At 39.0% G+C, this 27,168-nt stretch overlaps 4 protein-coding genes and 1 long non-coding RNA gene across 12 annotated transcripts; 1 reads left to right on the forward strand and 4 right to left on the reverse strand.

Annotated features, from left to right (window-relative positions):
- Nucleotides 1-382: 382 nt before the first annotated feature.
- On the reverse strand, nucleotides 383-3,074 carry LOC112272774 (uncharacterized). Of its 8 annotated transcripts, none has more exons than XM_024500874.3 (5): nucleotides 2,931-3,074; nucleotides 2,661-2,728; nucleotides 1,834-2,050; nucleotides 1,424-1,493; nucleotides 383-1,220 (listed from the first exon to the last, which is right to left on the reverse strand). In XM_024500874.3, exons 2-5 carry the CDS (start codon nucleotides 2,702-2,704, stop codon nucleotides 1,123-1,125), a joined length of 429 nt encoding a protein of 142 aa, XP_024356642.1. In that variant the 5' UTR covers nucleotides 2,705-2,728; nucleotides 2,931-3,074; the 3' UTR covers nucleotides 383-1,122. The 8 variants fall into 8 exon arrangements, with proteins under 8 accessions (XP_024356642.1, XP_090100678.1, XP_090100677.1 ...); XM_090244552.1 differs by having other exon boundaries at nucleotides 383-1,032; nucleotides 2,931-3,070; XM_090244551.1 differs by having other exon boundaries at nucleotides 383-1,032; nucleotides 2,649-2,728; nucleotides 2,931-3,070.
- A 1,153-nt stretch (nucleotides 3,075-4,227) lies between these two features.
- Nucleotides 4,228-8,202, reverse strand: LOC112272873 (T-complex protein 1 subunit delta). The gene is made up of 12 exons (XM_024501049.3): nucleotides 7,705-8,202; nucleotides 7,499-7,583; nucleotides 7,259-7,371; nucleotides 6,951-7,034; nucleotides 6,652-6,780; nucleotides 6,329-6,496; nucleotides 5,856-6,155; nucleotides 5,562-5,633; nucleotides 5,363-5,444; nucleotides 5,128-5,234; nucleotides 4,870-4,956; nucleotides 4,228-4,764 (listed from the first exon to the last, which is right to left on the reverse strand). The coding sequence occupies exons 1-12, from the start codon at nucleotides 7,918-7,920 to the stop codon at nucleotides 4,609-4,611; spliced, it is 1,599 nt and encodes a 532-aa protein (XP_024356817.1). The 5' UTR covers nucleotides 7,921-8,202; the 3' UTR covers nucleotides 4,228-4,608.
- A 1,343-nt stretch (nucleotides 8,203-9,545) lies between these two features.
- Nucleotides 9,546-11,264, forward strand: LOC149987354 (uncharacterized). The gene is made up of 2 exons (XR_016498766.1): nucleotides 9,546-10,361; nucleotides 10,527-11,264. It is a non-coding gene; the product is annotated as an uncharacterized LOC149987354 (long non-coding RNA).
- Nucleotides 11,265-12,156: 892 nt separating this feature from the next.
- LOC112296139 (uncharacterized) lies at nucleotides 12,157-14,905 on the reverse strand. Its single transcript, XM_024548377.3, has one exon. It carries the CDS (start codon nucleotides 14,590-14,592, stop codon nucleotides 12,514-12,516), a length of 2,079 nt encoding a protein of 692 aa, XP_024404145.1. The 5' UTR covers nucleotides 14,593-14,905; the 3' UTR covers nucleotides 12,157-12,513.
- Nucleotides 14,906-16,300: 1,395 nt separating this feature from the next.
- On the reverse strand, nucleotides 16,301-21,932 carry LOC112272683 (granule-bound starch synthase 2, chloroplastic/amyloplastic). Its single transcript, XM_024500688.3, has 8 exons — nucleotides 21,142-21,932; nucleotides 19,744-20,209; nucleotides 19,301-19,365; nucleotides 18,988-19,065; nucleotides 18,655-18,765; nucleotides 18,390-18,434; nucleotides 17,901-18,074; nucleotides 16,301-17,816 (listed from the first exon to the last, which is right to left on the reverse strand). The coding sequence occupies exons 1-8, from the start codon at nucleotides 21,463-21,465 to the stop codon at nucleotides 16,860-16,862; spliced, it is 2,220 nt and encodes a 739-aa protein (XP_024356456.1). The 5' UTR covers nucleotides 21,466-21,932; the 3' UTR covers nucleotides 16,301-16,859.
- Between the last annotated feature and the right edge of the window lie 5,236 nt (nucleotides 21,933-27,168).

A 27,168-nucleotide genomic window follows, 5' to 3' on the forward strand; every position in this document is an offset into this window, starting at 1 on the left:
GACTGTTGCCCCAAAGCTGCAAGGTAATGTGCAGGTATTCAGCCCGGAGTATTGCTGTTTCCAGTAGTCAACCCTTACAAGTTTTCGGAATAAGGAGCACATGAGAAACACAGAATTCCGACCGTTTGGGTCCGAGGGCACAGTTACAACAATATGAAGCATCAAATGACTTGAATTGAAGATTCTTTCCCAGCTGTTAAATCTAAACGGATGCTGGCTGGCAACTCAACAGACTGCATCACGTGATTAGACTGATCGGTTGATTTCCATTTAAACCAACTTCACTCAGTCTTAGCAAACTACGGACGCGCAACAAATCCCTTGGAAAAAGAGTAGTTTGGGCCTCATCATGTGTAGGCTGGTGAAAGAGGGAACGCTTAAGTGCGGTTTCAAAACCTTTCAGAAGTCGCATTTTTTATTCACAACGAGGAAACTAGATGTTCCACCCACTGGTACTGATAACTGCAAGAACTACCTTGTTGTTCGATTACCTGAGCTATATAGAATATACAAAGTGCGATAAGAGCACATAGATGGAATTCCCTCACAATTCCAAGCCAAGAGTTCTATGATATACTTTGAAAATAGTCTCGGTGACTCTAACAAGCTAAAGTTTACACATGCCCCTGTCGATGAGAATTATCATCGACAACTAGGCCCAACACCGATATACCGTAACAAAGATTGCAAAGCAACTGGACTCAACACAGGCCGGAAACTAATCAAGACAATTGCAATGAAGACTCCGTACGAAGGCATACTAAGCTTGGCCGGATCACAAATTCAAAACCTAGCTCCGTGTCCTTGAGGACATTCGAAACAAATCAGTTCAACTTGAACCTGCTTTCGGCTTGCTGCACAAAACCTTCGTCCAAGATGCTGGTTGGCCAAACTCCAGCTGTGAAGTTGCTACGGACAATATAAAATGTCTCTTTGTAGCACTACAACGACTGTCTCATAGAGGAGTCTCAAAAACTTCACATTAAGATTGCTTTGAGGACACACTAGCATTGTCCTGTTTATACTCCGGACCTGTGGGTGGCAAGTGACAGAAATCTCGTAGCATCAACATCAAAACAGATCATTCACCCAGAATTTTCCAAGCCAGGAGAGTATTGCTACTTAGGAATTACAAGAGGAAAGTTGCATGGTAGATGCAACCGTGGTGCCAGACTGTCGTGCTTCCGGTTCTTCCATATAAGACTCAACCGATCTGCCCACTGTCAATGACAGAACCAACATAGCTTGACTCGAATTAGGTTTTAAGCGGAAAGGGAAGTATTAAACATCTACATTGAAACCTATACACACAGCCACAACCCCACAGTTCTCTAACATCATCATAACGCAGTTCTTCATCAATATGCGGATATGTACCCTGCAGAAACGAAATAGGCCAGTAAGAGAAGACAAGAAAATGTACCTGATAGAGAGGCTAGCAGGCTTCGTGCTTCCATGTCTAGTTCTGCAGCCTTTTGAAGCCAATATTTACCCTACAATCACCAAATATCATTTGGAAATTACAAATTGAAGAAATGTTACAGAAGTACTGAGCTGCAGTTCTTCACTGATCACTAGACCCTTTCCTTCAGTACGTGTGCTAAAGAGACAACGCCGTTTGATCCAACTCGTTTAAGAAACGTGAATACGATTTTTCCTCTCCAGCTCCCGTCAGAATATGTCTAGAGATTAGAGGAACAATCATGGAAATGTTGTGATAACAAGAAACAGTACACAATACTAGAACAAACCACTCAGAGCATGGTCGACAAGTATGCAGGCGAAACATTGGGATTTTCATTGCAAGCAGCAGCAACAGCCTCAGGCACCTACCTTTTTAACATTAACGGGCACACCGTAACCAGAACAGAACATCTGACCGACCAGACATTGACTAGAGATATCCCCACTTTTTGCTGCCTTCAGCGTTTGCTCAAACCACCGATGTTCACAATTTGCCACAACCTCCCTCAATGGTATGGCTTTAGGAAATTCCGGATCTGCAGAATTACCTATAGACTTCACCTTCGCAGGGTTCCGATCAGGCATCCTGGCGAAAAAACATTCAGTATCTTCGTTAAAATTTGATTATGAGCACAATAAATGTAAACGAAAACTGTTAGTGCATTCTGCCTTCTAAAATATTATCAACCGGCGAGTCCAAACTTCATAGTAAGAGCTCATGGTGCTCTTCCAAATTTCCGCCCAGAGTTAAGCGGCATTAAACGTGATAAAAGGCCAAGCTTTCAAAAACACTACAAAGCTTATGGATATATTTTCCAAGATAAAAAGATAAAAAAATATATGCCACAAGCTTTCTAGGGTTTACAAACGAAACCGTCGTTGTAGTATTCCGTAAGCATTTAAAATAAAATTGCAACTCTGGGCAACTTGGCACCGCACCGACCACGCGAAATTTCATAAAGCACCTATGAGAGCAATGCTCTTAGCTAAACCAAGTCACCTTATACGCGATCACGAGAGATTCAACGAAGTCACGAACCCGACCAATGACCCAAAATCAAATAGGGTTAGACAGAGCGATGTTAAGAGAAAACGATTCGAATCCGGGAAACAAGACATCACTCCTACGAAAAACAAAACAAAACAAAACAATTCAGAATATGCCCAAAAGAGGGAATACCCACCAGGCGGGATACCTGATAGGGTAAGCTTCAATGCAGGGTGTCCACCAGTGCGGCATCACGGCGACGACGAATTACAAACCCTGGAGGTTAGAATAGCGAGCTGATTAGTGGGACAAGCAGACCAGCAGTAGCAAAGAGAGGGGGGGATCAATCGATGCGAGAGAGAGCAAGAGAAGACTAAGGGTGGGTGTCGTAGGAGAGATTGAACGAAAGACATGCAGAAAGAAAGGAAAAAAACACAGAGCAGTTGGAAGAATGAAGAAATGGGGTTTTGTGTGGCACCGTCGGCGAGGGAATTCCACGGTGATCTTCATCGCTCCGCGTTGGATTGAGGGGAGGAAAAGCCGGGACTGCCAAGCTGGAGTGATGAGGATTGCGAAGCAGTCTCTTCAAGCAACCCCCCTCTCCCCCATGCCCTCTTGCTTATCCCCCCCCCCCCCCTCCCTCGCCTCGTCCTCTCCGCCCTCGCCCTTCCGCCCCTCCCCTCTGTTCATCCTCGGTTTCTGTATTCATTCATTCGCGTGTCTTCATCCTTCCTCATATCGTATAGTCATTCATCCGTTTGTCTTCATTCATCTGTCCGACTTTTCCCGATTCTTGCGATGCCTTTTTGGCCGTCCCTCCTTTTTTTCTGACTTGGCAATACCCTCTTTCCATCATCCTGGAAAAAAGTACATTACTCTCAGGAAAAAAGGTCTACTTGGTCACGTTTTTGTGTGTGTATTGGAAAGTGCTGCTATTACATCCATTTTCTAGTAGTATTGTTATTATTATTATTATTATTATGCTGAAATTGGGTACCCTTGAGCTTGGTAATAGTGAAGATTTGATGGGTTTTTCTTTCACCCATTATTATTATTATTATTATTATTTTCACCTCTATTATGAAGGTGTGCAACAAATAGATATTCGTACAATGTGTGCCAATTTTGTGTTGATGTCCTGTTTATTTCAATCATGCACGTTTATTATTATTATTATTATTATTTATGATTTTTATGTTTTTTGGGGGGTTAACATGTTTACTTTTAAGTATCAATTTGTCATTTGCATATAAATGTAAATGTTGATTGATGAATATTACATTAAAAATGAAAAAAACGAATTCAAAGATTTGCAAGAATATTATAAAAATTCAATTAAAAACTTGGATGAGCTCATATAGTCACGAATGAATCAAAATTGGAATTTTGAATTTTATGAAGAAACAATAATACATGCTATTTAAATAGTAAACAATTAAATTGGTTAGTTGTGATGGTATATGTGTATGTGTGTAGATATATATATGTATACATATATCTATAGTACATACTATGTACTATGACGCATAGCCAAAATACGTAACAATCTCAGTGCAAAATATATATCTATAGATATGTATACAAACACAAAAAAACTGTCACACTTGATGGGTCTATTTTGATAAAAGTATATATAAACCTGCGTCGAATTAAATCTGATGACAATTTCATATTGATCCAAACGATACTCAGTCAAAAACTTATTTCCTGAACAATCTCAGTTATGTATTTCGTTCAATACAGACGCTTGTTTGGAGCTGCAATTAAACAGAGCCTGACAATGAACTTAGTTTCGCTTCACTGTGTGATCAGAATGGATACATTTAAAAAGTCGCCAAGATTCCAATCGCTTTGGGATGGAGGTCACATGTTCTACCTAATAATTCAATGAATGGTGCCTATTCCATCAGCAGAGGTAATATAAAACTGCAACTGGTGAAGCGTAATATCCGTTTTCAAGTACAGACTTAAGTGGCATTAACAGCTCTCGACTCCCTTGGTATCCTCTTCTAGCACATACTAAACCTTAAAAAAGACGTTCAAAACCAATAATGGCTCTCACCATCTGTAGCACAAACCGTGCTTATCACTGACTTTATATTTTTCCTAATAAATGGAACCAGCCAGTATCAATTGACTACAACGGCTGTCCAAAACTATCGAGTGGACACAATATCGTCGATCTTCAAAATCATGCGTACGCATTCAGTGGCTAGCGATATTGCGCTGGTGCTTACTAGCAGTGGCTGAACTACATTCTCTTCCAAGATGTTAGTAATTTGTCCCTTGCGCACATTGATGCCAGTGTTTGCCTGCAATCATCAGGGCAACTATTCAGCTGCATTCACAAGAGGTTAGAAGTGCAGAACAAGTATCAGAAAGGGGACAGGGTTTCGCAATCGAAGCACCAATTATACCTCGCCATTCGCATGCCGGTTACGTAGTTCTGTAACGATTGCTATTGGGTTTAGACCAGCGTTCTCAGCAAGTGTGAAGGGAATCACCTACGCAGCCACAAAGCGATTGTACTGAGCACGACAATTAATAGTGAAAAGTCGTTCACAAGCAAACCAAAGGGCGACATGGCATATTCTAGCAAATCTCAGGAAATAAATTTAATTCAAATCCTCTAACAGGCAATGTAAGATCACTGGTGGCTACAGAAAATTCAATACCTCCATCGCATCAGCAAACGATCGCACACAATAGCTTTCCATGCCGAGCAATGATCTAGACCATATACCCAATTGCCTAGAAACCTCGATCTCAGGAGCACCACCACCTGCACTCGACAGTGTCGTCAAAGACTACGAGAGAGAAAACAGTCATTCTAGTGTGAAACGAAATAAAGTACAATCCTTGAGTATTGAAGCCTTTACACAATTAATAGTTACAACGTATAATACCAACCTGCAATAAGATACCGCTGATTAACAAGACACCTGACAACACATAGTGCGTCATGCAAGCTCCGGGCAGCCTCATCAAGCACCTGATATAAACAATACCAATTTACGGGACCATGTGTATGAAAGGTCAAACTTTATGTTATGATAGTGCAGGAACGCATCAACAAGCTGCACAGAATCTAAAATCAATTTTAACGTACCAGGACATTCGAGCCTCGGACTATAAGTGAGATCGTGCGTCCCATATTCTTAATCCCAGTCACCTTCACAACCTGTACAATGAATTCAGAAATGGATTAGCATCAAAACTTGTAAGTTTGGCGTGAATCAATAAGGCACTCTTCACAGCTTTTCTGTACTTGTGAACTGTGTTGCATATCAGAGTTAACATAAATCTGAAAGATGCTCTATTCTTATTCATTTATTTAATATTTTGTCAATCCAATAAGTGCCATACAACATAAAAGAAGAAGTTAGAAGGATCAGAAAAATACCCGGCCACTGCCGACAGACACCTCCTCAACCAAGTCGGCATGTCCAAGCTTTTCAGCACGGAAGTGTTCAATGTTCGCAATTGGAAGACAATTCAATGTTTTGCTAATGAATTCGATGTCCTCTCGCTCTACATCTTTAATCACCAGGATCTTTGCCTTAGCAAGGTAATGTAATGATAGATCTGTAACAGCATCCCGCAAAATGCTCTTTTGTACTAATAAAACATTGCAGCCTGTTGCCCGGATCTTCTTAATCATTCCTAATATATAATTCCTCTCCTCCTTTAGAATCCTGTCCATCTAAACTAGTGAGATGACAACTGTTAGACTTGAAATCACGCTACAAAGCATTAATGTTACACCAACGTCCAAGGTATATAGAAGTTCTTTTAATCTCATTAGATTGTCCCAACTTTTAGGTTGAAGAAGGATGGCCAATGAAAACGAAAACGAAAATTGATAAGAAGACTTACTTGAGTATAATCAGAAACAATAACACTCTGCTCAATATCAGTTTTTGGAGGAGAAATCTGAAACTGAATCAAACCAATCATTGCATTTTCTACGCGTGTTGGTCCACCGGCTGTATGACTTGCTTTGTGGTCGAATACAAGACCTTTTACCAACTCTGTATCGTCAACCTATCCAATACCTCCAAGTCAGAGAATTTGCTTAAAAAAACTACTAGCCAAACAAGACGGGACAAAAAAGGAGAGAAGAGAAAAGTAAAAGTAACGATCTGCGACCTTTCATTCAAGCCATGCAAATACCGCTCACACTCTAAGGTCAAACTTACCGTTCCCCCCAGCTTTCTCAAAACCTTAATGTCTCGAAGGTCTACGCTATCAGGTCGATCCAGATCACGCACATTAAGCACCGCTTCGACTGCCAATGGAGCGAGCAATGATGAATATTGACTCACAACCTGCGTACGTTCTAGTGAGTCACAGGAAAATTGACGCATCTTACCCCAATGTTTAAAGCACGAGATGTTAAGCACAGGCACCGTTGTGAGCTTTCATCATGGTCATCTTACATAACCACGTTATGTCATAAAACTCCAAGAGAAAGAAAAATCAATTCCAGACTCATCACCTTGCTGTTTAGAGAAGTGCTTGCAATTTTAACAAGTTGATCCTGATCGGAGAGTTCCACTGGTACGGCCATAGATTTGACGACCTGGATCGCAAGACATTATCTCCGCCTGATTATTATCAAAACACTGATCTACCCGATGCCACTGTACAGCACAAATACTTTGCATTTACTTCACACTGCGGCTTGGATCACGAACATACAAAGAGGATGCTGAGAAATGAGAAAGCAGTCTGGCTAATCCATCCGAGTGCAACACAGGACACACCAGAACATCTCAGAAGATAAAATCATCAGGGCATATTCACCTCAACAGCTTTCTCGGACGCCTTGTGAAGCGACTCGGAGATTGTGGTGGGATGTACGCCTTTGCTCAAAAGGTTCAGACACTGTTTCAACAACGCTCCTGCTAATACGACAACTGCGGAGTGGAAATGATATAATATATCAGCGAAGATCCCGGCCAAGAGTCATACCTTACTTATTGAGTCACATTATATCCGTCTCATATTGCTGATCAATCGAACAGTAATGCAACAGAGAAGTACCTGTAGTAGTCCCGTCCCCAGCGACAATATCTTGTGACTTCGATAGCTCTACCAGCATTTTGGCAGCAGGCTGAACGACTTCCATCTACTCGAACCAAATCCACGTAATAAATAAATACGCCACGAGTGTTCAAGCGGTTGCCACTCATCCAAAAACTACCTAAAATCAATCAATCAAACCAAGAACCACAAAGACCACCACACACCTTGTCGAGAATGGTGGCACCGTCATTGGTGATGATCACGTCCCCGGTGGCAGTTGACAGCATTTTGTCCATCCCCCTGGGTCCCAAACTGGTGCGCACAGCATCAGCGACGGCCTTCGCGGCCACTATGTTGGCATGGCGAATGTCGTCTTTCCGCTTCGTGTCAACGTACATCTCCGTCTTGCTCTTCGCTTTCGGTCCTGCGGGGCCTGACATTGTAGAGAAGCTTGCGAGGTGCTCCGATCTCTATTCTGATCTCTGCTCTGATCACTGCGAAGGGCAATGAATGCGTAAACTCCGCGAAACAAAACTACCGTACAAAAAAGACACAAAGAGAAGGAAGCTGCTGCAAGAGAATGAGTCAGTGCACGGAATGGGAATAGGGAGACACGGAGCCGGATCGTGCGAGACGGAGAAACTTGCACGGGATCTCGAGAAGCTCGAAACCCTAACCCCCTCAACAAACTCCGTCTTCTGCTCCAATCTGTGCCTTCGTTCTATCGGGATGGGCCTCCCTGTACAGAAGAAATGTTACTTTTCTAGACCCCGTACTTTAAAGTAACCACCTATTTGAATAGGCGTTGTCTTAAAGTGGCATGAGAAAAAATCATGCATACTAGGACATGGAACTTCGTGGCTCAGATGTTTCTGTTCATATGTGTGAGATGGTAAAGTTAATTTGGATTTATGTGTGTGTGGATATATGTATATATGATCTATTCTTTAAGAATATGTTCACATCATATTTTTAAGTTGACTTGATTCAAATTGAATTTTTTTAAGGAATTTACTCAAATGTCCTCAAACACCAAAACAAAGCTGAGATAGTTACATGAATATTAACAAAAAAAATTGAAACATTTTGCATATTTATACTACAATGTCAAAATCTTGCATATTTACTTTTCAATCAATTTTCACTTTTTGAAAAATAGATATAATAAAGATACTTGTATATGATGGAAAATTTATGTAAGTATTTTAAATCTGTCATCACATGTGGTGCATTGCAATATTATTTCCTTATTCCTCAATATATATATAGAAATGGTATTTTTATCTCATGTTTTTATTGGCACCTCTTCTAAATATATTATTTTTGAAATTTTATTAGAAACACCTCATGTAATTTATATACCTAATATTTTTTCATTACTCCCATCTCATTTAAGAAATAAAATATATCTTTATATTGATATGTAAGTTTATTTAGATTGCAAATTATGATTAAAAGACATGGTTATGTTATGGCCAAGCTGACAATAATGTCAACACTTTTGACTTGCCATATATTTAAACACAAAATTGCCTCTCTTGGTTGAGCTAGAGCTATGATTTGCAGCTTTAGTTGGGTAACCACATGTGTGGTGTATTAGTGGGTTTTGGAGCTTCATGTATGGAGAGATATTGGCAAACTACTCCAATATTGCAACTGGCTAGTAGGTATGATAGGAAGAAAATTACTCTTAAGTCTCATGCTATTTGTCTTGTAATAAATCTGCAATTAGAATTGGTGGCTACTTACTACTCTCTAATATCCAATGTTTGTGAAAATCATTGACATCAAGTTCTTGGTTTTGTTGAAGGTAACTCCAAATTTTGTGAGGGCAAGGAAGCTCCAAATTATGCTTAAAGAGATCAGAGTACACATCTAAAGGATCTTCATTACTAACTTGGTTAACCTTTTAGTTCTTTTTGAAATGATTCCAATAGTTGATTAGAACGTTCTTTTTGATGTGTCACATTGTGAGTCCCACAAATTGATCTTAATTAGTGGATTAGTTAAAAACATAATTTTAAGTCATTCAATTATACAAATTTTAAGAGTAGAGAGTTTTTTTTTTTTTTTTTTTTTTTTTTTGACTAGTCAAGTATTTATTATAATTTAGAAGTATTTATAAGTTGCATAAGTGTTATTAGAAGAAAAGTTATAAAAATGGAGTCTTAGTAAGTCTTTGAGGCAATTATCTTAGTTAGTTTAGTATTTTTCTTATTGTTAAATATTAAGAGTTAGTTATTGAAACCAATATCTTCATTGGCTCCTATCTACATGTATTACTTATAAAATTCTATGAATGATTAGTTAGTAGTTAGAAGAAGCATGAAAAAGAACTTCATGTCTTTTTAGTTAATTATATAAAAAATAGGATTTTTAGTGGATTTAAATTGATTTTATCACTATAAAAAATCACCAAGATAGGAAAATACAGCCTCATATGGATGTTAGTATTATAGAAACATTATAGGATTTATTTAGAATTTATTTAGAATTTATTTAGAATTTTTTATGAATTTTTAGAGAAAATTTCAAGATTTTGGTAAAATTGAGTTTTATCACCTTGAGAGCCATTATGAAGAAATGAAGCAAGATTTGAAGACTATGCAAGGTTTCTAGGCTAATGGGATGTTTTTGAACACCATGGTGTAGTCAAGAATGCAAAAAAAAATAGTTTTACTAGTAGAAAGTAGGAGGACCAGCAGCTAGTATAATCCTTGTAGGAAGAGAGGTGCACAATTCCCATATGGATTGTAGAAACTTGGGTATAGGTAGGAAGATAAGACTAAGGCCTCGAGGCCTCTGAACGGGCGGAATATACCTTACTTGTGAGCCTTGGTGAGGCTCGAACTCCTGATTTCCTAAGCAAGTTATCCTTGAGGTAAAAATTATTCACTTAACTTTTCTAATATTTACATTCTATCTTTAATCTATCATAACTTATTCATAGTAACTTGGAATTACATGATTTTTATGTCATTAGAAAAATAAAAAAATTATGTATCTAAAAATATATTTTTTACTTTTTACTTTCACTTTTTATTAGGTGAAAATCCAGTGAACGGACTATGACTTCGTTTTGGATGTTGTGATTACTTGATTTCATCTCTTTTACTTGTATTGTGGTTGTTCCTCCTTGGTCTTCTGCCAATTGCTTACTTCACTTCACACCACCAATTACAAGCAACTCTTAATTGAGGCCATCTTGTAATTGGGGCTGAGGAGTGAAATTTATACTCACACACATGTATAAAGGCAGCCAAGCATTTGGAAATACAACAACAAGGACATGCATCAAGACTACCTTGTGATCCATTATGACTATTTTGAACACATAAATCCTTGCATACAAGGTTGTGATTTGACATAAAACCTATTCATAATCTTCTTGTGTTTTTCACTACACAAACACAAAGCATGAAGAAAAAGTTTTGTTAAATGTTGTTGTGCCAACTACATGGACCAACAACATTTTAAACGTGTTGGTCTCGTATGTGTAGTCCATTAACAACAGTGTGTTATTCTTTTTGGTCAACTCAATTGCCAATTGTTTTATAAAAAAACAAGTGAGTGATTTGGCCAGTTTGTCACATTTCATGTTATGTATATATTTTTTGTTTTTCAATTTGTTAACAAGGGCTTAAATCAGTGTCTGCCTATTTAACGTTTGTTGTCAAACTTTTGCTTTTGCGTTGTATATAGTTTGAGTGGTTGCATCAATTTTGTTCTTGGAATATTGTCAAGTTTTGAATTAGTCAAATTTTTGATGCCGACATTTGCCAAACATGTCCTAGCTCCTCCGTAGTAAATTGGTGACACATCATATGCCTAAAAATCACTTGCAAAGTATTGTGGTTGTGATCTCTATTTCTAACTACTAGATGCCATAGACTGTTGGTGTTTTTGCTGCAGTAGAGTCAAAAAGGACCTAGATACATATATACTTGGAACAATATTTGACAAAAAATGTTCAATGTTTATACGAATTAATGATATTTATTCTCAATTGTTCACATTACTATATTTATTCATCAATGTAAAATACTATAAAATAATAATAATAACAATCTAGTCATAATTTAAAATGTAACATTAAAACGTAAATAATAATAACAGTAATCTAGTCATAATTCAAAACGTAATATTAAACTGATAACAATTTATGTCAAACAACAAATTGATGGTATTAATTTTATTCTTATAACAGTGGAAATGTTTAAATTGAGCGTTAAAATTCTACATCTATCTGATGAATCATAGTCCAACCCTACACTGTTAAAATCATTAGAAAGTTGGGCTATCCAATGCTTTAAAATGAGACGATTCATTCACTTGTTTGGAATATATTGACTTTGTGAGATCAATCGAATATCGGAGCAAGGTTTGTACCAATGCAGGTTAGTTTAGTATATTTACTGCAGCACTAGAATTGTCAAACTGTGTCTGCAACCATTGTTTTAGACATCCTCTCAATCTCTGAAAATTCACCTGGAGAAATGTTGACAGGAACCTTTCAAACTTATCAACCGTTGAATTGACAAGAGACCCGTGAGTACCCATGAGATATAACTTCTCATGCATTGCATCAAAGAAAGGAACTTATCAATCATTTAATGTCATTGCCAAATGATGTCAAATGCATTATATGGCAAAGAATTAACCTTTGGCGATGTAAATTTTGAGCAACCAGAATTCACAATTAACATAAATACCACCTCATCAACTTGGATGCGTCGGAGCAACTAAAACAATTTTTAAAATAATGTGACAACAAAAACACCACTGACCTCGACTACAAAATTCGTGCCTCACGACTCAGACCTCAGCTAAGATGACTAAGTCTTAACAGTAGTAGCCACGCCTACTCCATACATGTTATCGAACACAAGGCTAATTCAAATCCTGGGAATCGTAAGGTTCCCAAAACGAGTACAAAAAGGTAGGTTGGCATCGATGTAGGCTGATGCTGGATGTTACCATATACAGCTGAAAAGGGAAAACAATTCTGAATTAAAAGCTACACTGGTGTTCTACTAATGGCGGCCTTTTTTCTTTCCTCTGTGCGCTGGAGGAGTGGGTTTCGGGATCTCAGGTGCACTAGCCTTCCCACCTACAGACTTACCTGAGTCTGGGCCAGGTCCATTTGAAGCAGCAGCACTCATATCACCAGACTTCTCTCTAGCAACTGATCCTTGAGAACCCCTAATTGGAGCCTGGTTTCTTTTACCTTTCTTCGGTCGATAAGACGACCTCTCCTTCCTCGGTAACCATCTTTCAGGATCGGGCGGAGGTCCTGGGTTTGCAGGATCAAAGCCCTTGGGATACAAAGGTTTCCTCTTGCGCTTCTTCTTAGGCTTGTCATTCTCAGCCCTATGCTCTTTCTTCTCTCCAGCTTCTTCCGCTGCACGCCCTCTCTTGACATTGAGTAACCAAGGAGGCACCTTCTCCAACGCTTCCACATCCAAACCTGATACACCCCTCAAGGGTGGTAACTGTTTCTCGTACTCAGCAGCCTTGTCAGGGTTAGTGTAAGCGTAGCTTGCCACTAGCCCGTGCAATGCTTCGGATTTGACCACAGGAGATGAACTTTTCATAAGTCGTTCATAGACCTTAGCCGCTGCTTCCATTTTGTTGTGCTTTAGTTTGAATGCTGCAGCCTCTTGAAGGATACTTTCCAAAACGGAAGTCTGGTCTTCATCACCCATATAGGAGTCCCAATACTGAATTGCTTCATCCAACACTGTCTCTGCTTCCTTCACTATTCCTCCCTTACTTTTCAAGGCAACTAAAGTAGCTATCATACCAGGTTTATTCCGTGCAGACGTAATCTGCTCCAAACATTTTGCAGCTAGCAAATAGTTTCCAGCTGCTGCAGCAGCTTGAGCTCGAACAAAGTGGACATCTTTTCCGACATCTTCGTGCTTTTCGGCAAAATCTGCCAACAACTCATCTGCTTTCTGAGCTTTGTTTTCCTTCCAAAGCAAAGAAGCAGATAATATAGCTGGAATAGGGTTATCTGGAAATGTCTTCGACAATGATGAGGTAAATTCCCGTGCTTGATCTAGCTTATTCGAATGCAATAGCAACAAGCACCGATTGAAGCAAAGGGCTTCTTTTTGACGCATGGTGAGCCTATTCTCCAAATTTTCAGCAAGTTGAAGCTTCTGGCTTGCATCTTTCTTCTCCAACAGCTTCTCCGTTTTCTTCAAAGAATCGAAAAGATCCCGGGAACCTTTGAGAGCTATCAAATTGTTAGTAGCGACTGCAAGAGACGGAGCATCCGCAGGCTTCCGCTTCAATATCGCATTGTAGCTCCCTATTGCCTCCTCAAAGCGGCCTAGCATCTGTTGCACATAAGCAAGCTGCACAGAGATGGGAGCAAGATCATCTTCAATATCCTCTTCTGGTACATCCTCCTCTATCAAAGCCTCCTGTCCTATACGATGAGCCATCATAAGAAGCTCCTCAGCTTTTGCGAACTCTCCCTTCTCGACAAGTGCGCAGGCAGCATTGTGAGCAATCTCAAATCCAGAGCGAGGATGAACTTTGAGGGTTTCCATAAGAGATGGAACCTCGGCTGCCCGTCCTCCCACAACGTAAGCAGCCACAATGTTGGTCTTGAGATCGTTCGCAACCACTTTGTGTTGTTTGAACAAAGTCTCATAGCTACTGATGCATTCTTCCCAATCTCCGTTCCTGTACAGAATTTGAGCTTCCAACTGTAAAACGTTCACGTTCCTCTCTAACCCCTTGAGAGCTATCAAAGCCGCAGGCAGCCTCCCAATCCGGTACAAGCAATACGCCTTCTGGAAGGTAAGGTCCAGACCAGCAATTCTGGTCGACTCGATCACCTGCAGGGCTTGCGAAATCTCATTTTCCTGAATCAGAGCGACCACCTTGCAATGTTTCGCCTCCACACAATTAGGCTCCTTCGCCAGAATCTGGTCCGACACTTTCACAATGTTCCTGAAATCATCGGCCTTCACGGCCTTGTCCAAAGTCGCAAACAGATCCTCCACAGTTGGCCCTGTCGGTTCCACAACCTGCTCTTTCTCCTTCGGCGCAGGCTTTCCCTTCGCCGGTGGCAGATTGGGCTTGCTTTTCTGCCCCATTCCACTGTAAACTTCGACACCGCCACACCGAGCTACCGCTGCAACAACAACAACAACAACAACTTCAGATGAAAAAAAACATGACCCAAATCCTATCCTGTCCGCTCCATAGCTCCGTGCATCATTTTCTCATTCATGGAAGAAACCCTGAAACCCTAATCGGACTCCGGGTTGTGAGTGAGCATGGAGAGAGGAAGTCTTTGGCCTTCGCCCGTAAAACGAAGACCAGACCTAGGGTTCGACCCATTCACACTACGCATGGGATTCATCTCACGATTCTGCCTCGTTGTTGGTTGACCAATTACCCATGAACCATGATGCATTTAGGGTTTGCCTTGTCAATTCTGGGTTGCAATTTATGTGTTTGTCATATTTGGTTCCACTTGCTACGTCTTGATGACCAATTGGTTTATGCTTTTTTGTATTTCCGATGTATTATTAATAGGGGAATGTTAAACTCACCTAAGTTTTTGCTAAATTGACCCAACTATCCAAACCATCATGAAAAAAATAAATGACCTCTAGATTCATTTCTCCACTACTGGATCTGCAACCAATAAAAACCAACCACATTCATCATGATTACCATATTCTTCATCAAGGGTGGGTTTATTTAGTAAAAGCATTGGTCTACTTTACATTACCCATATCATCATTTTCAAATCTTTGTGAAAATGGTTGTTTTGTTTGTGTGTAAATTAAGGTACTTCATAAAGGTGCATGCCGTTTTTGGATTTGGAAAATATATTTATTCATGTATTCTATCTGTGAGATTATTTTTCAATCATAAAAATCTTGTAAATCAATTTATAATAGAGTTTACATAATGTATAACATTCTACTTAAATTTTTATTAGATAACAAAAGATGATAGAAATACAATTTTGTGAAAAATTAGAAGCTTTCTCACTTGAAAAATAATTACTAACTACAATTTCCGTTTTAGTAAACACTTAGTGCAAAAAACTGATTTTTCAATCAATGGTGTACGATATCATTGTCTATGATTGCAACATAACTCAAGAAACTAAAAAGCAAAATAAATATTGATGCAATATTTGTTAATAGGATGAAAACAAAATAGATATTCAACTTTTTCTAAGAAGAACAACTCAATTTAAATTAAAAATACAAGTTTTACGAGCAAATATTTGAAAATTAAATTGCATAATAATTCTGACATTCTTGTTAATGTGCGGAAGTAAGTTCCAGAACAAGAGACTCAAACAATTTTAACTGGAAATCTAAAAGATGAGATATACCATAACTACTTAGCCTGATCCGGATAACGCCAACTGTTGCAGAAAAGCTCGTAGAAACAAAAGCATGCTCATTCTCCTACATTGACTGCAGTTTCGGTGTTGTCATCTCAATCTTACAACTAAACTACAATTTGTGAAAAATAATAGAAGGCCAACCAATCAAGTTACTCTACCTGAATACCATGTGAACAGCATGATAACTTTGCGTTAAGCACTAATTTTAGAAATCACAAATGCAATTTTACATCAATAAAGCAATGTTAAGATAGAATCTACTACTGGGTACAAGCCAAAATTTGCAGGAAAACCATTGAAAAACAAAGAATCGCACTAAGAAAGAGTGGCATTCATATACTATTCAAACTCAGATATCCAGGGTTTGGAATCATTTGAAATGACAAACGGAAAACCATGAAACAATCAACCTGAGGGAAGCAAGACCAAGATGCTGCGAAAAAGTTGAAAGATCGCATTACAAGTTAAAAGAATGCACTTTCAGACGTGTGTAATAACAAGAAGCCTAAATGCCACCTCCTCGGGCCATTCTGAAGTAGTATATCCTTCTACTAATTTCAATCAGTAGCACATCGTTATCATACTACAGTACAGTGTCGTGAGCTCAATTTGATCCTTCCCAGTAACGGACTTAAGCGAAGTACCCACCTTCAGAAATGCAGCTCAAGGATGCTGCAGAACCAAAAAGGGTAGTTTCATGCACGAAGGAGCCGTCTGTGGTAGACGCTGGTAGATGCATAGGCACCTCTAAAGCAGAAAGAATTACAAAGTCTATCCACCACTCTACACGGATTGAAAACCATCTCAAAAACTGATTCGGTATTGAGGTGGAAATTCAGAACTAGATCATCAATATTTGCAAGTACAATTTCACAGGTCCAAAATTGATTGAGATCTGGTGCGAGGAAGAAGGTTGCCAGGGACTATATAGAGGAAATTCATAAGAATTGATGCTGGGATTAACAATGCAGAGATGATGCAAGACGTTGGTTACCAAGTGTACTTAGCTGCAAGAAGGACTTCCTCATATTGCTGAGCTGCGTGGTCCCAGCTCAAGTCCTGGGACATGCCTCGTTGTTGAATGCCTCTCCAACTGGTCTTGAAATCGTGGTAGGTCCACATGGCATTTCCAAGGGCATGAATAAATGCATCCGCATTTAGAGTCTCGAAGGTCCATCCAAGTCCCGTTTCGTTGAAGGGATTAAACGACTGCACCGTGTCCTTCAGTCCACCAACAGCATGGACAACTGGTACCGTACCGTAACGCATTGCGTACAGCTGATTCAGTCCACATGGCTCGAACCTGGAGGGCATTAATAGAATATCAACACCGGCAGTAATCCGATGGGCTGTCTTTACAGAGAAACCTACCCACCCACGCACTTTATCTCGGTGTGCACTCTCAAAGTGCTGCAACATGTCTTCGTAATCTTTGCGGCCAGTGCCGAGCATTACCAATTGTATGTCTTGGGACATCAGCCATGGCATGGCCTGGGCTAATATATCTATTCCTTTCTGGGAATCAAGCCGCCCTATGAATCCGAGCAATGGCACATCACTTCGCTCTGGCAAACCTAACTCTCTTTGCAGGGCGGCCTTGCATGCAGCTTTGCCAGTGTCTAAAGTCGCGCTGTTATAATTGGTGTAGCCATCACTCTGAAGATGCACATCCAGCTCTGGATTCCACTCTTTGTCATCGATACCATTCACTACACCTCTTAACTTCCAGTTGTGGTCCCTAATGACTCCGTCTAATCCCCAGCCTCCCTCCTGTGTTTGTACTTCCCATGCATAGCCATGGCTTACAGTTACAATGCGGTGTGCCGTAATGAGGCCTGCCATGAAGACGTTGTTATGTTCTCCTCCTTGTGGATCATAAAGTCGAAACTTGTTTATGTAATGGTCGGGTAGGCCCAATTTTCCGTAATCTTTTAGTGGTCCACGGCCCTACATAGAGGAAAATCTCAGTCCACCGATTCAGATAACCATTGACTTAAACAGTACAATTTACTATGTTACTTAAAATACTACCTGATGAGCCATGTTGTGAATGACGAGCACAGATCGAGTATATTCCATGTAACCATTGTCTCGATAATACGCCTGCAGATAAACCGGCACCAACGCTGTGTGCCAATCATTGGCAATAAATACTAAATTTCCATCACCGTAGCACACGCCACCGCAAGGGACATGCCATGGAATCTGCGAAAACACGTTTATGCATGCATTACTCACTTGTTGGGAACTCTTTAAGTCTCAACTTTAGATCAATAGAAAACTAGTATTCAAAAGTGTTTGAAAGCACAAACTAATACATATCAGATACAGCAGGTGGTCAGAGTATAAGATTTTTGGTTCTTTTTAGTAATCCTTAAACATTTAGGCGAAAATAATAAAATAATAAAACAATAAACATTCACACACACACATAGACAAGCATACACATTCAAACAAACACAAAAAATAAAAACAAAAATAAATCAAAACCAAAATTAAAAGTTGAATTCAAACACCAACCTCGACAGCAGCTTTGCTGAGTAGGATCATACGATTCAGCACATCCTGCAATTGAATCGGAATATTTCTCACTTTGTCATAAACCTCTTAGCCAGTAATACGTTATGAGGAGGCATTAGAGTTTGAGAAAAAGACAAAGCAAAACCGAATCGAAATCCAGGGCTGATTAAGTTCTGATATTGCTGACTCATCAACACACAAAAAGGCACCCTATTTAAGATTCTATTTGCCAGCAACCCAGCTCAGGTGTTTGATGTATCCTCACCTCTCGTGATCCACCATAAATATTGTTGGCATATGCATGGAAAATAGGGTTGTCGATAAAAACAAAATCAACACCATCCAGGAAAGAATGAAAGTATCCAACCTCCATATCCTTCAAAAAACCCACCACATAAGTCTTTTAAGACACAACCTCCTACGTGATACACAATATTTGAAACGGATAGCAACTTTTAAAGGATTTCCGAAATACTCACTTAAAAAATGATAAAATTCTAGTTTGTTACACGTATAGGTAATATGGATTCATTCAAGCTCAAGACCCGAGCCATTCTAATAGAGCCACAAAAAATCCACCAGAAAGATGATGAGTTACCTGTCCAGACACATTGTAAATCCTTCGTATCCCTGTTTCCCATGCCTCGGCATAATTACTATATCGAGGTGCCACAACCTAAGCGCAGGGCGCATAGCATTAGTAAAGAGAGGATGTATATTCCACATTGATTTGAAAAACGATAAACATTTGACGTTTGGACAGATAACAAGTCAAAATTTGCATTCTCACTGTATGGAATTCCTGAGAACTAGATACAGAGCAAAGTTCGTTCTAAATTCCAAGTAAGCTGCAACCAATGACTTCAACTTCACAGAGAAAAGTTCAAAAAGAAATAAATTCAATAGAATACCATCACACGATGACCTCGCCGAGCTAACGCCTTAGGAAGTGCACCCACAACATCTCCCAGACCCCCTTCAAAATAAAAACAAAAACTAGATCAATGAATATTCAGAAGATCAAAAAGTGAAGTATAAAGCATACTCATTCATGAAGCTTGAACCGGTGTACTCGTCTGTCCAAAAGAAACAGACAAAAAACAAAATAAAATAAAATAATAATAATAATAATAATAATAATAATAAAACAAATCAACAGAAAAGTGAAGAAAAGTGATAACTTCCCAACAAAACAGTTTGGAAACCGGGCAATGAAAAGAAATAGAAGAACTCTCTCTGAACACATAGTCCCTAATTCAAGTGCAACCTAAGATGAAAATTTAACTGACTGTAGTTTTCTACAAACTCAACAACATGAGAGATCAGTTACTTGATCCATACAGACAGAACTTACCTGTTTTAGACCAAGGGGCACACTCCGCAGCAACGATGATGATGTTCATGACATTGGGTCCAGCCAATGGAGGTGGTTTTTCAAGTTCGAGAGGGCCCGCAGCTTCGGTCTTAGCTGGTTGGGGCCTCTCCGATACATTGACACTGTTACCCACACGACCATGATCACTGTGGAAATCTGTGCTTTCTTTCTGAGGCGCAACAGGCCTATTGGTCATTGGGGGTGTATATGCCTGAGATACAGCACGCCCAGACCTTCCAGACCTTTTCGAAGGAGGCGGTGAAGGCCATGCGGCTGCTAGAGATCTTCCTGATGAGGAAGGGGCCGTCTGTGTGCTAGTGGAAGCATCGGCAGCTTCTTCAGTTGGCTGAGAAGTGCTAGCTGGAGGTACATTTGATTGTTCGGTACCATCACTAGCTGAAGACTGGTCTGACGAAGAAGAGAAAAAGCTCTGCCTCTCCTCAATCTGCAACAATGTTCAGTACACTGCTCATAAATAAGGGGATAGTATAATGACATGCAACGTTACATTAGAGAAACTCCAACCACCAGGCTTCCGTCAATTCAGAATTTCTCCAATGTTATAGAAAAAATGATGGAATCAATCCAGCACTGGGGGAAATCAACACGCTCCATTTGTTTTCTCCAATTGGATTCGTGAAAAAGTCGAAAGTACGCAACTATCATAGTCACGAGCTACTAATCAAGGAAAAGATACTGCACCAAAGATACCAATGTACGCCTGAAGACCACTAACCCCTAAAGCTTGTAGCGAGTACAATTCCACACAGACGTCGATCAAACTCGCTTTCAAGAAACTTGTAATTCCAATGCACAATGTGATAAGATTCTAACCACTCAGCAATACCAGTGTCCCCTCCTAGATGTTAACTGCCCTTCTTGGGTTTAGAGCAGCTGAAATTGGTCAATCTGCAACTAGACTAAGAACATAGCGCCTTGAAGATAGTCCAGCATCTGATTGCGCATTGAGACGATGTTGTGACTAATGAATTGAAAATTCACACGATGTCAACAGATTGGATGCAAAATCAGTGTTGAATGTCCACTGTCGAACACATCTAACTCCGAGAACCGATCTCCAGAACCGCACCGACGCAATGTAGATGCCGATTGCCTAAAAAAAATCCAGCTAAAACCAGGTTCTTGAAAGATTGGTACAGGCAAAACAAAAATAACAAAAAAAACAAAAAAAATCAAAAAAAAGCTAGAGAATTCGATCGACGCAAGAATTTCGACGTAGTAATCACTAGCTTGCCGGGACAGTCACGACCCACACGGCGATTCAAGAATCCGTTCCCCCTAACACCGCAAACTTCGTCTCCACAACCAAGTTTGCAACAACGAGTGACACGAGGGATTCGACGACAATTCCCGCACCTGGTCAAACAAATCCTTCTGCATTGCCAGGAATTTCTTGCTATCTTCCAAAATCACACTTCTGTCCTTCTCTCCAACACCCGAGGGCCCTTGCTCCTCAACCTCCGCACCCCTAACGACGCTCCTCTGACGCCTCCCCTTCCGAGCCCCACCATCGCAGCGCCCCACGCTACCCCTGTTCCTATCCCTCATCGGAAAGCAAGCCAACCTCCATCCAGACGCGGCGTTGGCGACTCTCACTTGCGAGGTCGTGTACAGCATCCGCGACGACGGCTCCGAGGCTAATACGCATTCCAGCATCGCTGCTGCCACACTCACCCCCATGTCTCTCCCTCTTCTCCCCACCCCACCCACCCCCCGCCCGATCAATCTTCAAAACACCCACAACCACTTCCAACCACGACGCGCGACTCACCACACTCTCACCCCCTTCCCCGACGTCGAAAATTCACCCTTCTCAGCTCACATTCCCACCACAGTCGCGTGAATCGAAGGCTCGGGCGGGTCTCAACCTCGTTCTCCACTTGCAACAACCAAAAACACACATAACTCTCCGCCAATTGCTGGCTCGCGATGGCCGCCTCACGCGCTCCCGTTGCAGTTTTTTCTATGGCGACATTCCGATCGCATCTACTTGCGCCCCACACTGCAACAACAGCAACAACTCCCGTTCGTGGGTCCTATTCCAACAACTCCTTCGCAATCGCACATGCCACACCACACCCGCAAAAATCCAGCTTCGCGAGGCTCTGAAATCATCCCCCGGCGGAAAAAATCCCATCGCCCACCCCAGCCAGTGTAGCCATTGTCTCCTTCTTCGCGCATCGCACCACGTTCACACCGCGCCTCCCTTCGGGCATGACGAACCTCTGTGGGGGGTAAATCCGAACCTGAAATAGTATCGGTATAATATCCAGAGGTAACTTTGAGGTAACTTTTAGTATGGTATGGTGTTTTCGCTTATACATACGGGTTAAAGTATTTTCGGGGTTCTTTACACGGCTGCCACATATCGTCGCCGTATCGTAATTTTAAATGAATAATATCTTGCATAGGAATTATCGACAACCGTTAGAATGGATGTGCGATTTTATGGCACGTGATCGATTTGTAACACGTGTTTCTTCGTCCAAATCGTGGTTAATGATTCATGTAAATGGGTCATGTTTGATTCCATTAGGAGTAAATCTGATTTATCTTTCTACTAATCGGAATTATGTGGTAGCAATTAACATGTTTGATAAACATACCCTTGTTCTGTAAATTTGTTCTTTTCTTACACGTATAAAGTAAACAACTTGTCGTGTTGTATTCAAAGCGTAGCATCCATGAATGATGTTCAATGTTTTTCATTATAAAACATTAAAAAAAAGCAATACTTTCTAAAATTACACCGTTCCAATCATACATCTTACTACTAGTATTTGACATTGATTATTCAAATATTTGTACATGTATACGTATATAGGTATAGATACAGATATGTTTGTCTACTGAGACTCACAAATCTCTTTTCAAATCAAGGTATTGATTATTTGATCGGTCTTTTTACAAAGAGATTAGAGCATGCCTCATCTCTTTCCATGTATATATACATATATATATATATATACGTATATGTATAAACATACATATATTCACACACTTAGTCAACATATATTCTTCAAAGTTTGCAATTTTAACCCTAAATCCTCAAATTGGAAACACAATGCGTAGTTGCAGACAGGATTCAGAGTGAATAGTGGGAAGCTGATAAAATCTCAGAGGCTCCAGGGCTAGTAGCATGAGTTGGATGAAGGAAAAAGCTGCCACCTTGCCTCACTCAGTGAACCCCATGTGACTCCTCCTACCTATCTTTTCACTTTATTTTTCACTCACTTGTTTGTTTGTGTTATTATTATTATTATTATTATTATTATCATTTATTTAGTTTATTTTATTTCCCGTCCTTCAAGAATACCAGCCGTGCGTTGTAAACAGCGTGCTCCCTTGAGCTGGAAATAGTAGGAGGAACATTCAAGACTTTTACCGAAGTAACTTAAAAAAAGGAGGTGGTGGTCACCTTTTAAAGCGGTTTCAACCCCTCCTGTACCCACAATGCTCGTGAACCACACCTTAGATGACCCACACTATTTAAATCTCCAAGGATTCCAGACCTCACTTGTGCCACTCAAAGGACCAAGCAGATTCTCGGGCACAATCGAGTAAAAGAGAAAGCCCCCCCCCCCAGTAACCTTTTACTTTTTCAGCTGGGGGTCGTATGCAACACAGGAGGGGAGGACCCTACGATGGTTGGCCAGCTCAGCCCCATTCAGACCGGGGAGCGGGTTGCCATCTGACACTTGACCGGGCCCACCGGTAACAAGCGCCATCACGGGTGGTGGAATCATCGCGAGTGCTGCCATGAACGACTCGCGGAACCCGTGATTTCAGGATGCTCGGTGAGTTCCACTGGCGTTTCTGTGGTGGAGCTAAATTGATACTACTCCGTCACACGTTCATCCAAATTCATGAATGTTGATTGTCATCTATTAATTCATCCATCGGTGTCGAACCATGTGAACCAGGTTGGGATACGTTTTGAGGCATGTTTCCCGTGTTCGGCAGCAGCTCAGGCAGTCACTCGCCACAGGTCGGATGCGATTTTGAGGACATGGGTTCTGTTCCACCGTTGGAAAACAACTATACGAGCTCCGCTGTTGGACTTTAGGTCGTGTTCTGTGCAAGGTACAGTGCTCTGTTTGTCTCGCTGACTAATTTTTAAACGCAAATTTTCCTTCGTGTGTGTTCCATGTGACTCTCGCTGGGGGTTGATGCTTTTTTATCAGGAAATACTGCGAATTCATGACTTTTTAGTGGACCTTGGAATTCTTCAACCACTTCTCTTTCCGTTACGCTATCCAGTAATCGGTCCTACACTGTAATCGACGACAGCTGTTCTAAGTTTCAAGTAAGGTGCATTCAGTCGACACAGCATTCACAGCTGCAGAAATCACCGAGGCCAGGCGTGCCACTATGATGATCACATCCCTCTCATAACCATCCTGCTACCCCTGATCAGAATCACCGGCACGGCATCCTGATCATAGAAAAGCTAGATTCTGTTCCATCGGCGTTGCAGCACAGCATCTTCCACTGCCTCAAATTCTTAACCGCCAACTTTCAGCTGACGCCTTCTCGCAAACATTGACAGGTTTTGGTCAGGTTGATCGAGATCTCACTAGTCCATGGGGGTCACTAGTACCAAGTTCGTGTACAAGCTTGTTTTTATGCGCATCAACACCTACTAAAACACTTCAGGACCTTATCGAAAACACCATCGTAAGTCATGTTGGTTGGCTCTAATCTCTTCTAGGTGTTGACGGAGTATAATCAACAGATTGGTTGTCGAACATTTCTAGTATCTTCAATAATGGATTGGAGATACTAGACTCCACTAGTCCATGCGGGTCACTAGATCGGTCATCCCTGGTATCTTCAATTCTGATCTTGCCAGTGGCTGATGTTGTCTGCAATGCCAACTCACCCACAAGTTAATGTGCTACTATTTTCATCTATTCAATTCCCTAAGACCGTCGATTTAGAGATGGCAGATGATCCGAAAAAACGCTCCTGATCCAAACCATAGATTAAAGCATTTTTTGAATCTGGCTTTAGATATTGTGTAAGATCTGAGCTCACTACGGTCGTGTAGTATGTGGAGCATCAAGATAGACAGAATCAAATTTTTCTAGACGACACAAAGATGTTCATATTACACATCATCTAAAATATTGAAGCATCTTCAAAGGAAGAAGTACAACCCGAATCCAGCACTGATTACTAATAGAAATCTGTGCGCCAGAAATACTGGAAGGACGAACTTATCAATGAACCCTAAATAAGAACAATATGTTTGGAATATATGAAACTCTGAGTTTTAATCTATTGACAAGTCCAAGCTTGGATTTTATGAAGAGGAATAAACAAATAAACTGGAGGGACTGTTTGAGCTAAAATTATGTGTTACCTTCAGAAATAAGAATTTATTATTTATTTTTGGTTTTTTTGTGTATATTTTCTTTGCTCTAAAATAGATGTTATGAAAGCCACATCAGGAAAAAAAGTTAGGAACATTTTAAGTAAAATTGTGATGAGAAAAAAATGACTAATTAGAAAATTTTCATGACAAATATATGGAATAGTGTGAAATATAGTTTACATATCATAGATCAAACGAAAGTTTGATGAAAAAGAAAAATCATGAGTTTAGAATAGAGTGGGAAAGGTGTATTTGATTCTCATATTTTTTCTAATAATTTAATAACTATCCATATTAATATTAAGAATGTATAAATGTTTTTAACATAAAAACTTTCAAACTATAAGCATTTTAGGGATTAAAAATATAATTCACATTGTGCTTGTAGAAATTGTTGTCTTTGAATTTACTTTATTTAATTTACTTTCCACATTGACATTGTAAAATTATTTACTGCTTTAAATTTACTATCATCTTTATAAAATTTTACAATTTAATATCTAAAAAATGTACATTTAATTTTTTTTAAAATTAAAGTTTCAAGAATTACATAATTATTTTTACATTATATACACATTTTACTAGATTTTTTTTTTCAAAATAAATTATCATTCCTATATATATATATATATATATATATTTATACATACATCCATATATGCATACACACTTGAAACTTCTCCAAATGAATGTATGCATCATATGTACTTAAGTTGAAAATAAAATCTATTTTAATTTAAGATGAAAGGATATATAATTATCAAAATACACCTTAAAATTTTATCAATTAAGTGATAAAGGCCTTTGGAAGCACTCCTTAACAAATAGGAATGATATTTCTTTTATTTATCTAAATAAAAAGTGGTACTTTTGAGACAAGTATTTCCATAAAAATAAATACTTGAGAAATCAGTAGATTATGTAGTATGTCATGCAATTGTTTTGACTTGAAAATGCATTTCTTGAATATATATATATATATATATATATATATATATATATATATATATTAAAAAATATTTATTATCACTTTGAAATGAAGCTTATATTATACCAAAGTCATTCATATTTTTTTTTCACTATTTATCAAAAATAAGATATTTAAAAAGCAACATTTCATACAGGGATGGAATATTTGCAGCATAGTTCATTACCATTTACATAACTTAAACATTTTATGATGCTATGATTGAATGTTATTTTCTGTTCAAGAATAAAATTATTGTAAAAGAAAAACATGTAAATAATAAAACGTTTTAAATTGTTTATAATTCTTTCATAGTTCACTTTTTTTTTTCTATATATATATATATATATTAATTTATTATTTTTGATGTGGTTTGAATAAACAGATAATGAACACCCTACCAAATACAACATTGTTTTACTAAAACATATTGCTAAATATTTAATAATAGATATAAAACTTATATGTAATTAGTAGATGGTATTCAACATGATTATTGGATGTTAAGATTTCAGATGCTTTAATAATTCTTCATTCTTATTGATAAGGATATATGAGGAGACCAGACTGGAATTTTCATTTGGAACGTTAATTTTGCTTTAAATCTTATTCTCCTAGTAATTTAAAAACCTTATTATTCTTTGATAAAAACTATATAATACTTCTCTTATACCATCACAAATAGTTTTACACATGCTTTTTTTTTCTTTTATTACCTTTCTTAATATACATATCAAACTGTCAAGCCATATATATATATATATATATATTTATAATCAACATCTATTCACATTGATTTCTACATAGTAGATACATATTGTATGTTAATATCAAAACATGAAACAAAGAAACTAAAAATATACATAATCTTAGTGTAAGTAATCAAAATCAGAAAACGACATGTGTAAAGGTTCACTTTTTCTTTAAAATTTACAAGAGAAAATAAAAAATAAGGAAGGAAAATTGAGATATTTAATAATTTTAATATTTTTATTGTTAGAAAAAAAATATACCTCATATACAATTTTTAGATTGCTTT

Source organism: Physcomitrium patens, chromosome 19, assembly GCF_059467195.1.
Source record: "Physcomitrium patens ecotype Gransden chromosome 19, ASM5946719v1, whole genome shotgun sequence".
Lineage (NCBI taxonomy): Eukaryota > Viridiplantae > Streptophyta > Bryopsida > Funariales > Funariaceae > Physcomitrium > Physcomitrium patens.